General features: G+C 42.9%; 1 protein-coding gene across 1 annotated transcript in view; it reads left to right on the forward strand.

Moving 5' to 3' along the window:
* The window catches only part of WBSCR17 (Williams-Beuren syndrome chromosome region 17), a 630,593-nt gene that overhangs the window by 571,026 nt on the left and 46,365 nt on the right, over nt 1–13,202 (forward strand). The window contains exons 7-8 of the mRNA XM_011932129.1: nt 2,724–2,909; nt 7,231–7,368. Of these exons, the coding sequence (XP_011787519.1) occupies nt 2,724–2,909; nt 7,231–7,368 (324 nt within the window). The remainder of the gene's footprint in view (nt 1–2,723; nt 2,910–7,230; nt 7,369–13,202) is intronic.

The raw sequence follows: 13,202 nt of genomic DNA on the forward strand, positions 1-13,202 counted from the left end.
AACATTTCATTTTTTTCCCAAATAATATTCCATCATATGGATATGTTACATTTTGCTTATGCATTAATCAATTGTTGGACCTTTGCTTAATCAAAGGTCATGAATTTTTACTCTTATGTTTTCTTCTAAGAGTTTTATAGTTTAAGCTCTTAACGTTTAGGTCGTTGATCCATTTTGAGTTAATTTTTCATATGGTGTGAGGTAGGAGCCATGTCCATTCTTTTGCATGTTGTCCCAGCACAATTTGTTGAAGATATTATTCCTTATCCCACTGAATTGTCTTGACACCCTTGTTGAAAGTTAGTTGACCGTAAGTGTGAGAGTTTATTTCTAGAGTCTCAGTTCTATTCCATTGATCTGTATGTCTGTCCTTATGCCAGTACCACACTGTCTTGACTATAGTAGCTTTGTATTGAATTTTGAAATTGGGGAGTGAAGTCCTCCCAGTTTGTTCTTTTCAAGGTTGTTTTAGCTATTTGAGGTCCCTTGTTTTTCCTTATGAACTTTAGGATCTGCTTGTTAATTTCTTCAAGGAATCCAGCTGGGATTTTTATAGGGATTGTATTGAATTTTTAGATCAATTTTGGGCATATTACCATCTTGACAATGTTAATTCTTCCAGTCCTTGAATGTGGTACATCTTTTCATTCATTCCCTGAGTCTTGCAACATCACTGTGAGACTCTGATTCTTTATATATTGTCCATTCCTTGAAATTCAGCCGCCTTGTTTTAGTCTCTAAGACACCAGTTTCTTGTCTCTATTCCCAGGCCCTTTGCCAACATTTGGCCTCCTTGACTTCCTTCCATGGCCAGCAGCCGGGTCTAACCTAACATGCTAGGGCACCTAGCTGTCTAGTCCCAGCTCAAAGAAGTCTGGAACATCTATTCTCTACTAATCACTTAGCCCACAGTTCCTCCTGGAAGAAGCAAGCAAAGTGAGGATTCTTGCTTTATGGGAGAATTTTCTATCTGTATCATTTCCCTGTAGTATAACCAAAGTTGGGAAATAGAAACAAAACATCATACACACCCAAACAAATTTTGCCACCAAATTCAGTCAACAAAAGTCAAGAAGGGAGTATGCAGACACTCAAGAGTGTCCCAGTATTCTTGCTGTGGTGGTTACTGGGAGACTAAAGGTGGAATGGCTTGAAGTGACTCATCTTGGGATGAGCCCACCTGAGTCAGCTCACCTGCAAAAACTGTCACTTATGCAGAGCATACAGTGTCTTCACAACAGAACAGCCTCACAGGTCCCTCACAGAAACTTTTCTGTCATTTTCCTTTTTTTCTACTGGTACTGGGAACTTCATTTCCATAAATTAATTTTTTCTTGACAATAAGGTTTTTCTTTTTTTATTTTCCCACCTGGACCGAGAGAAGTTGGATGGTCCAGCTTTCCTTTTGCAGCAGGGCCTTACAGCCTAGGTGCCTGCCATCCCCATGCAGAGGGATGAGAAGTCCCACGTCCTTGGGCTTTTGCATCCCTCAAAGGCAGCCATCATTGCAGCCTTCCTTCTGAATAGTTCAGTAATAGCAAGCGACAGCTGCTCATGATGGCATTGGAGTGGATGCTTCCAGAAGACTTGGCATCTGTACCCATAGGACTCCAAAGTAGAGCATATTAACAGTGTAGAACTAGGCTGGGAGTAGTGGCGCATGCTTGTAATACTAACACTTTGGGAGGCCTAGGTGGAAGAATCGCTTGAGGCCAGGAGTGTGAGAGCAGCTTGGGCAACATAGCGAGACCTCGTCTCTACAAAGAATATTTAAAAATTAACTGGTCATGGAGGCACATACCTGTAGTCCCAGCTACTTGGAAGGCTGAGGCAGGAGGATCACTTGAAACCAGGAGTTCAAAGTTACAGTGAGCTTTGATCGCACCACTGCACTCCAGTCTGGGAGACAGAGAGAGACCGTGTCTCAAAACAAAACACACCACAGAACTAAATCATTATACACAGCTTGTGCTGATATGAATAAAGAAGATCTGTTTCTTAGTATGAATTTTCCATTCTACATTGGCACGGCACAGCTTCAGCCAGGTGGGAAAGGCAACCTTCAGGAATGTCAATTGTGCGTTATTGAGAACTTAAGAAAACTCTTGTGCTGCCATGGCCAGCTTAGGTTTATGGGCCTTTCTTACCTAGAGGTGGATTTTATATCCTGAGCTGTTGTTTCTATAAGAATTCTCCCAAGCCTCTTTTTTGTGTGGTTTAGTCAGGTTATGTTAGACCATACTGCAGTAACAAACCAGCTTTGAACTTTCATTGGCTTACTTTATTTATTTATTTATTTATTTACTTAGAAATAGAGTCTTGCTCTGTCACCCAGGCTGGAGTGCAGTGGCATGGTCTCAGCTCACTGCAACCTCCACCTCCCAGGTTCAAGTGATTCTTGTGCCTCAACCTCCCAAGTAGCTGGGATTATAAGAGTATGCCATCATGCCTGGCTAATTTTTCTATCTTGGATAGAGACGGGGTTTCACCATGTTAGCCAGGCTGGTCTCCAACTCCTGACCTCAAGGATCTACCCATGTCAGTCTCCCAAAGTGCTGGGATTACAGGCATGAACCACCATGGACAACCTCTCATTGGCCTTATATATTAAAATGTATTTCACATGTATGCAAAGTCAGCTGAACCATTGCTTTTGGGCTTGGGGAGGGGGCATAGCCTCTGGGAATTTCTTTTTCAGGCTGATGAAATCTTTGTACCCCTAGGTATGGCTCTGTGGGGGCAGCATGGAGGTCCTTCCTTGCTCACGGGTGGCCCACATTGAGCGGAAGAAGAAGCCATATAATAGCAACATCGGCTTCTACACCAAGAGGAATGCTCTCCGCGTTGCTGAGGTCTGGATGGACGATTACAAGTCTCATGTGTACATAGCGTGGAACCTGCCGCTGGAGGTAGGAATCACCAGCCTTTCCCCACCACCCCAGAACAGTGATCCTTACTGTTTGGTCACAATTTCTTTAAAAAACCAATCGTTCCTCCCCAGAAAATGCTCATGCTTAGAAAAATAATGAATGCATTTCAAAGGGGTTCACAGAAGTCTCAGCTTTAGAACTCCTGCCTAACGTAAGGGCTAGCACAATGGAAATGTCTTTAAATCCACTTACAGAGATTAGAAGAGTCTTATTGTGTTAATCCCAGTCTTATTATGTTAATCTGGCTGCCCTGCTCCTGATCATATGCTATGTCCACAAAGTTCTTGCCCAGATATTTGGCAGCAGACCCTTCATCCTGTCACTGTGTGTGACTTCCCATGGAGCTCCAGCTGCCCTGTGTCATATGCCTTTACTCTATGTCAAATCCCCTAGTTCTTCAGCTCTCCTCCGCGTTCTGCTCAGAAGATGGCCCAACGAAATCTCCATGTTACTGCAGTCCCACTGGAGTGTCGTGCAGTAGTTGTACGTTAGTGTGGTTTGAATCCCAGCTCTATCATTTGTGAATCAGGAGATCTTGACCAAATCCACTCATCTGCTCTGTACCATTCATCTCTTGGTATCCCCAGGGAATTCGTTCCAGGACTCCCTGTGGATAGCAAAACTCACAGATGCCCAAGTCCCTGATACAAAAGGGCATAGTATTTACATATAACCTAAGCATAACCTCCCGTCTATCTATCTATCTATCTAATCATCTATCTATCTATCTATGGCAGCACAAAGTTTTTTTTTTTTAATTTTATTTTTCCATTAGTTATCAGGGTACAGGTGGTATTTGGTTACATGAGTAAGTTCTTTAGTGGTGATTTGTGAGATCCTGGTGCACCCATCACCCGAGCAGTATACACTGCACCATATTTGTTGTCTTTTATCCCTCACCCCCCTCCCACTCTTCCCCCAAAGTCCCCAAAGTCCATTGTATCATTCTTATGCCTTTGAGTCCTCATAGCTTAGCTCCCACATATCAGTGAAAACATATGGTGTTTGGTTTTCCATTAGAATAATACTCTCTAATCTCATCCAGGTCATTGCAAATACTGTTAAATTATTTATTTTTATGGCTGAATCATCTCTAGATTACTTATAGATAATATAATGTAAATGCTATGTGAATAATTCTTATGCTTTATTTGCATTTTTTTATTGTTATATTGTTCTTACTGGGCTTTTAAAAAATATTTTCAGTCTGCAGTTGGTTGAACCAATGGATGCAGAAACTGTGGATATAGAGGGTCAACTGGGCCTTATTTTCCTCAGCTGTAAAATGAGGATAATAGCAGATTCTCCTTCCTGGGGTAATTGTAAGAACTAAATGAATTCATACATGTGGCATGCTGAGAGTGGCACCTGGCACAGGGTGCATAGTTCGTCCTATGCTGCACAGTGGTGTAACTTGCACCCTCAGCCACAGGTCAGTTTATCTCCTCAGCCAGAGCACCCATAGGTGTCTGAGCCATGCTGGAAAGTCACCTGGAGTGGTGCCCATTGAGAGATGGCAACCCCTATGTGTCAGGAGGCTAGAGCCCGGAACAGAAGAAATACGGTTGGATATGTGCCAGATTTGCGGGTCAAGAAGATAAAAGTGAGGAATTTATTCAGTGTTGTTGTAGGTTTTGAAATACATTCTCGAGAATTAAAAAACCCCTTCTGGCCACTTAGCACTTTTATTAAGCAATCAAGTGCTTTCAGCCATTATTATTTAAATATAGGTAACATTTGTTGAGCACTTACTATGTCCCAGGTACCTAGCAAGTCGTTATTTGTAATATCTCATTTAATTCTCATAACAACCTCATGACGTAAGAACCGTCTGCCTCAGTTTCCTCATCTATAAACACGGATTGTTAAAATATACCTGATAGGACACCTGTGAAGATAAAATAAGGCTGAGAACACAGCTTAGCAAATATTAAGTGTTCCATAAATGCTAGCTTGATATGAACATTTTATGACGTTCATTTTACAGATGAAAAAATTGAAGCTATGAGAAGCTAAAAGGGGCTTGCTTAAGGCTCCACACAAAGCACATGGGCAGGGATGTCAGTTCAGGTCCTCATACAAAACGTCACCCCAGCCCTGTGAAATAGTGAAATCGGTATTATTATTATTCCTGCTTTGTAAAGGGGAATTGTTTATTTTTTTGAGATAGGGTCTCACTCTGTCACCCAGACTGGAGTGTAGTGGCACGATCTTGGTTCCCTGTAACCTCCATCTCCCAGTTTCAAGTCATCCTCCCACCTCAGCCTCCTGAGTAGCCGGGACCACAGGCGTGCGCCCTCTACCTGTCTAACTTCTATATTTTTTGTAGAGATGAGGTTTTGCCAGGTTGCCCAGGCTGGTCTCAAACTCTTCGGCTCAAGCAGTCCTCCCACCTCAGCTTCCCAAAGTGCTGGGATTACAGGCGTGAGACACCACCTGGCCTCAAGTTTTGACCTGGAATGGTGGTGTGACTTAGAGTTACAAATAACTCAAGTCTTTTGACTGTAGCCAAGTGCTTTGTCCATGACTGCAGACAATCTCTCGTCCCCAATGCCAGTGGTAACCTACCAGGCTTTTTAAAAATGACCATTAGCTCACGCCTGTAATCCCAGTACTTTGGGAGGCCGAGGAGGGCAGATCACCTGAGGTCGGGAGTTTGAGACCAGCCTGACCAACATGGAGAAATCCTGTGTCCACTAAAAATGCAAAATTAGTTGGGCGTGGTGGTGCATGCCTGTAATCCCAGCTACTCGGGAGGCTGAGGCAGGAGAATCACTTGAACCTGGGAGACAGAGGTTGCAGTGAGCCAAGATCGCACCATTGCACTCCAGCCTGGGCAACAAGAGCCAGACATCATCTCAGAAAAAAAAAAAAAAGACCATTTCATGAATCATGCTAAATATATTAAAACAAAGAGTTAAAGGTTAATGCTCAGGGTTGTCTTTGAGATTGAATAACTTTGACATTTAAAGAGATTTCCCTTTAAAGTCACTGTTTGACTGCCCAAGTGATCTCAATGACATAATTGGAAGCCTTCTCTTAGGCCCCCCAATGCATCCTGTCTCTGCTAATTCCTGGCCATCTTGCAGCTGAGTCTGTGGAGTCATATTTCAGATACTTTATTTTCCCTGTCAGCACACAGCAGCCATTACAGGTTCATTTCTGTAAAAGCAGAGTGAATTATTCATTAGAACATCATTACAAGCTTTGCAATGGAAAATTATTTTCACTTCTGCATATAATGAACTTCGCAAAGAGCCAACAAAAGGAGAAATTTTGCAGGTATAGGAAAGAAAGACAGGAGGTGGTTGTAGGCATTTCTTTTCTTGTCCTAATCAAATAATTCCTCTAATAATTGTCTCTGATAGTTACTAAGGAAATGTGGAAGAGAAGAAACTGAGAATGTAAGTCATCAACATCAGTGTGTCCCAGAAATCCATTTGCACAACAATGATAAGGATGGTTGGCTTGGCTGGGACCTTTGTAGCTGCAGGTTCCTGACTTTGCTCAGGAAGGAGGGTTTTCTGGCCTGGGTCTGGATGAGTCAAATAGGTCTCCTTAAACCGCCCTTTCTGCCAGGTGCAGTGGCTCACACCTGTAATCGCAGAACTTTGGGAGGCCGAGGCTGGCTGATCACTTGAGGTCAGGAGTTCAAGACCAGCCTGGCCAACATGATGAAACCCCATCTATTCTAAAAATACAAAAATTAGCCGAGCGTGGTGGGGTGAGCCTGGAATCCCAGCTACTGGGGAGGCTGAGGCAGGAGAATTGCTTGAACCCAAGAGGACAAGGTTGCAGTGAGATGAGATCACACCACTGCACTCCCAGCCCATCTCAATAAAACCAGAACAACAACGAAAAAACCCTTCTGAATAAGTATAAGAAGCATAAGATCTTCTCTTTATTTTTTTAGACAGTCTCACACTGTCGCCCGGGATAGAGTGCAGTGGCGCGATCTCAGCATACTGCAACCTCTGCCTCCTGGGTTCAAGCAATTTTCCTGCCTCAGCCTCCCGAGTAGCTGAGATTATAGGCACCCGCTATCATACCCAGCTAATTATTTGTATTTTTAGTAGAGATGGAGTTTCACCATGTTGGCTAAGCTGGTCTCGAACTCCTGACCTCGTGATTTGCCTGCCTCGGCCTCCCAAAGTGCTGGGATTACAGGCGTGAGCCACTGTGCCCGGCCCAGGCTTAAGATCTTCTATGTGAAGCTTTCCCTGAAAGTGACTCCACCTGTGCCCCACTCTGGCCAGAGCTCCATAGTTACTAACACTCCTTGGCTTCTCTCTCTTTTCAGAATCCGGGAATTGACATTGGTGATGTCTCTGAAAGAAGAGCCTTAAGGAAAAGTTTAAAGTGTAAGAATTTCCAGTGGTACCTGGACCATGTTTACCCAGAAATGAGAAGATACAATAATACCGTTGCTTACGGGGAGGTAAATCAGACCGTGCATGCTTTTGGCTTGGAACGCTGTTCAATATGCTGTAGGTTGCTTTGCTGGGGAGAAATGGAGTTGCTCATTCATTCATTCAATGAGTGGTTTTTGGAGGTGCCGGCCCTGATAGCAAGATTCTCTCTAGCCAGGGGGTTGGGGTAGGGAACAAATGTGATGAATGTTATAATGGACTATGGATGAAAGACTATGACAGTCTTCTTTGCCTGAGATATGTGGCAGATAGTGAATCTTGTTTGGGAAATTTTGACTTTGAGGTCCTCTGAGACCTGTGAATGGAGATATTGAGAAGGAAGTTTGGATGTAAAGAGAGGCAGGGGGTTGGAGTCCTCCATTGCTCTGTGCTGTGGGCTGGAATCACTTATCATCAAAGAAAGGAGGAAATGTTCTCAGATTGTCTGTGCTCTGATCATATCACCTTTCTAAACCTGAAAGCAAAGCGATTTTTCTCTTATTACAAATACCATCAATATGCATTTGAGAACATTTTGAAAATAACAATACTAGGGGTGAATAGTTGAGTGCTTTTGAAGTACTGGACAGTATTCTAAGTGCTTTTTGCATACGAATTAATTTCACCTTCACCTTATGAGAGATTAGCATTACTTCTGTTTTCTTGATAAGAAAACTGAAACCTAGAGAAATTATCTAACTTACCTAAGGTCACAGAGCGTATAAGTCACGAAGCCAAGATTGGACATGGGGATCCAGATACCAGAGATAACATGTACACTTTGATGTATGGACCTCTGGACTCTGTGTGTGTGTGTATGTGTGTGCATGTGTATATACCCATGTATTTTTTTTGCTAAAACGATTCCATTCACAATGCCTAATCATTTGAAATTTTACTCAATAATATGGAGGATATGTAAGTGTATCATGAAATACTTTTTGTCAGTAATTAATGGCCACACATGGTTCCACTTCTTGTGTAAGCTGGACTTTGCTTGAGAACATAGACACTGGTGTCTTTTCCAATTTTAAAATATCACAAGTACTATTGCTGAGAACATCTTCGTGTAGAAACACTCACGCGTCCACCTCGTTCTCCCTTGCGATGCCTGTTTGAGATAGAATCGGTGACACGCAGTCAGGCCAAGGAGCAGGGAGCCGAGTGCTCTCAATTTGGCTGAGACACCCCATTAGCTCTGCAATCTGGTTTTCTTCCCTGGGACTCCCTGTGATTACCAGGTTAGAGCTAAGAAGAATCCCTTTGACTTAAGAGTATTTACATTTTTCTACAACTGTGGATTTTCCTATTCTTTGCCTGCTGCCTTTTAGAGAAAGTAAATCCGCCACAGGTTAAGTCATCGGGGCATAGAGTGGTGACCCTTCTGAGCTGGAATTTGGAATGGGATGCTCACGTCTTGCAAGGGCAGTCTCTAGGGCGGTTAGGGATACATGAAGACTGGAGCCAGCCTGCTGGGTTCAAATCCTAGTAGGCTGTTACCAGCCGTGTGGGTCCTCTTGGCAGCCATTCCCTCATCTATAAAATGGGAGGAAGGAGAGTATCTCCTCTCCAGGGTTCCTGGGGGTATAAAATGAGCTGTGATATGTAGAGTTCTTAGAACAGTACCTGGCATGGCCAAGTGCCATGGCTCATGCCTGTAATCCCATCACTTTGGGAGGCCAAGGCAGGCGGATCACTTGAAGTCCGGAGTTCAAGACCAGCCTTGTCTCTACTAATACATATATATGTGTGTGTGTGTGTGTGTGTGTGTGTGTGTTTGTGTATTTTATATATATATAAAATACACACACACACACACACACACACATATATATATAACTAGCTGAGCATGGTGACTGGTACAGGTAATCCCAGCTACTCGGGGCTAAGGCAGGAGAATCGCTTGAACTCAGTAGGCAGAGGTTGCAGTGAGCTGAGATGACACCACTGCGCTCCAGCCTGGGTGACAGAGTGAGACTCTGTCTCAAAAAAAAACAAAAGTACCTGGCACACAGCAGTAGTTATTAATAGATATAAACTGCCTTGCCCTTTCTTCTCCAAAATAAAAGCATGAATTTTTTTTTAATTATCTAAGTATATAGGAAGAATTGAACAACAATGGGCAGTGAATGGATTATTCCTAAGACAATTGGGTCAATTGCCTAGCTCTTTGGAAAATAAATCAATTTAGATTCTTACAGCTCACCGTTTACCAAAGTAGGTTTCAGATGAACTGTAGCATTACATGAAAGAAATAATAAAATAACCATGCGGAAATAGTCATGAATCTCATCTCTGAATGAAGAAGGGCTTTCTTTTGTTTTTTTCTTTTTTTTTTTTGAGATGGAGTCTCGCTCTGTTGCCCAGGCTGGAGTGCAGTGGCGCAATCTCTGCTCACTGCAAGCTCTGCTGCCCGGGTTCACGCCATTCTCCTGCCTCAGCCTCCCGAGTAGCTGGGACTACAGGCGCCTGCCACCACGCCCGGCTAATTTTTTGTATTTTTAGTAGAGACAGGATTTCACCATGTTGGCCAGGATGGTCTCGATCTCTTGACCTCGTGATTCACCCGCCTTGGACTCCCAAAGTGCTGGGATTACAGGCGTGAGCCACCATGCCCAGCTGGAAGGGCATTCTAAGAATGAAAGCCATGCAAGAAATACAAAGGAAATGTGTCATGGATCCAAGCTCATAAATATTAAAATAATCTGTATATCAACTGAGTAGAGAAATAATACACCAAACTGGAAATACATTTACCACAAATGCTATAGATGAACAAATATCGTTAATATATAATAAGCTTCGCAAGTTAAGTTAATTTTTTTTTTTTTTTTGAGGCAGTCGCCCAGGCTAGGGTGCAGTGGCACAATCTCGGCTCATCACAACCTCCACCTCCCAGGTTTTAGCAATTCTCCTGCCTCAGCCTCCCTAGTAGCTAGGATCACAGGCACACGCCACCATGTCCAGCTAATTTTTGTGTTTTTGTAGAAACGAGGTTTTGCCATGTTGGCCAGGCTGGTCTTGAACTCCTGACCTCAAGTGATCCACTCGCCTCAGCCTCCCAAAGTGCTGGGATTACAGGCATTATTTTAAAAATTTGATTTAAACAACAAAATAAAACATCCCCAAAGAAAAATAAACAAAGTACAAAGTCAGTTACACAAGAAAAAATACACATGGATGAAAAACACATGACAATTTTAAATTTATTTCATAGTCAAAGAAAATAAAAAATTAAATACACAGAGGTTTTTTTTTTTTCTATCTGCAAACGAACAAAGATTCATTTTTTGGAATATGTGTTGATACTTTATAGGCAAGGCCTTAGTAATATGAAAAAAAATCATATCCTCTGTGATAGTGCAAATTGAAACAAGCCTTTTAAAAAGCAATTTGCGCCAAATGTATTAAAAAGCTTAATAATGACAATCATAGTTTCTTCTCCACTCTTATCCCAAGCAAATAATCTGAAATAAGGACAAAGATTTGAGAGTAAAATTGTTCAGCTCAGACATATTATTTTTGAGGAAATTTTTTTTAATTTCACTTGAAGATTAGTTGAATATAATGCATTCATGGTTTGAGATATTTTATAGCTGTTATAAATGGTACGTACGAAAGTTTAATGACATGAGAAAAATATTGATACCATAATGCTTAAAAGGAAAAAACTCAGGATGATAAAACTCAATTTGCTGCTATTTTAGATTGGAAGCAAGTGTGATAATAGCATTGGGAAATGCAGAAGATACTTACAATTATATTGGGTAGTAAGTAGGACTTTGGGCAGTTTTAGGGGTGGGGGTACTTTGTCATGCTTTTCCAACTTTCACTAATGTTAGGTGATACGTTTATCATTAGAAGAAAAATAGTTACTAAAAAGGAAACAATAGAAATGATGACCAGCCTGTGTCCCCCAGGCTGGAGTGCAGTGGCACAATCTTGGCTCACTGTAGCCTGGAACTCTTGGACTCAAGCTATTCTTCCACCTCGGCCTTCTGAGTAGCTGAGAGTACAGGTACACATCATCACACCTGGCTAATGTTTTTTCTTTTTTTCTTTTTTTTTTTTTTTTTTTGTAGAAATGAGGTCTCACTATGTTGCCAGGCTGGCCTTGAAGTCCTGGCTCAAGGGATTCTCCCACTGCGCTTCCCGAGTATCTGGGGCTATAGGCACAAGCCACCTAGGCCAGAAGACTGCCAGAGCTGCTGTGTACAGCTCCACAGTCTGTGCACTCCACAACTCCAGGAGCTGCCTTTGACATCAACCACAGTATAAATGATGTCCCTTGAGCCATACAGTGGGGGTGGCATTGGAGGTGACATTGTGATCAGAGTCTGATTATTTGGAAGAGAGAAGCCTTTTGGTTTTACAGACTTTCTTTTTAAAATAATAAAATCAATACATACAGTCTATTGGAAATATACAGATGAAAACTGAACTTACTCCAAATCCCAGTTCCCAGATATAATCAATGTTAACGTTTTAAGGCATCTGGTTCTATTACTCCTTCTCTACCTGCTGAGTGTCACCATTTACAGATACACATTTCAGATAGACTATAGTGTTAAATGAAAGAAACCAAATTAATCAAAAACCATTTTTTAGATAGCTCTTCCTTTTTAAAAAAAAAAAAAAAAAGAGATAAAGTCTTGCTCTGTTGCCCAGGCTGGAGTACAATAGCATGATCATGACATACTATAGCCAGGAACTCCTCTGCTCAAGCAATCCTCCCACCTCAGCCTCCCTAGTAGCTGATACTACAGGTGTGAGTCACTGCTGTTGGCTCGAGACAACTTTTTTTTTTTTGAGGCATAGCCTTGCTGTGTCACCCAAGATGGAATCCAGTGGCAGTCTCAGCTCACTGTAGCCTTAAACTCCTGGACCAAAGCCACCCTCCCACCTCAGCCTCCCAAGTAGCTGGGACTACAAGCACATGCCACCATGCCTAGCTAATTTAGTTTATTTTTTGTGAAGTTGGGGTCTCGCTATGTTGCCCAGGCTTGTCTCAAACTCCTGACCTTAAGCGATCTTCCAGTCTCAGCCTCCCAAAGCACTGGGATTACAGGCGTGAGCCACCACACCCAGCCTACATATGCTTTTAAGGCTTAGGGCAGGAGTCACCTCTTAGCAGTTATCTCTGAATCCTTAGAAGGGGTAAAGAAGTTCTCCTTGGCCGGTCGCAGTGGTTCACACCTGTAATCCCAGCACTTTGGGAGGCTGAGGTGGGAGGATTGCTTGAGGCCAAGAGATGGAGGCTGCAGTGAGCTATGATCGCGCCCCTGCACTCCAGCCTGGAGTACAGAGCAAGACCCTGTCACTCAAAGAAAAAAAACAAGGATTTAAAAATCTACTCCAGGTGGCTCAGGCCTGTAATCCCAGCACTTTGGGAGGCCGAGGTGGGCAGATCACGAGGTCAGGAGATTGAGACCATCCTGGCTAACATCGTGAAACCCCGTCTCTACTAAAAATACAAACAAATTAGCCGGGGTGGTGGCAGGCGCCTGTAGTCCCAGCTACTCGGGAGGCCGAGGTGGGAGAATGGCTTGAACCCGGTAGGCGGAGCTTGCAGTGAGCTGAGATCGCGCCACTGTACTCCAGCCTGGGCGACAGGGCAAGACTCTGTCTCAAAAAAACAAAAGAAAGAAAAAAAAATCTGCTCAAGTTGTCTGAGCCTAAACACAATTTGGGTACATAAAGAACAGAATGCTGGCCAGGCGCAGTGGTTCACGCCTATAATCCCAGCACTTTGGGAGGCCAAGACAGGTGGATCACCTGAGGTCAGGAGTTCAAGATCAGCCTGGCCAACGTGGTAAAACCCCGTCTCTGCTAAAAATACAAAAAATTAGCTTGGCATGGTGGC

This window comes from Colobus angolensis, unplaced genomic scaffold, assembly GCF_000951035.1.
Source record: "Colobus angolensis palliatus isolate OR3802 unplaced genomic scaffold, Cang.pa_1.0 Scaffold122, whole genome shotgun sequence".
NCBI classification, from domain to species: Eukaryota; Metazoa; Chordata; class Mammalia; order Primates; family Cercopithecidae; genus Colobus; species Colobus angolensis.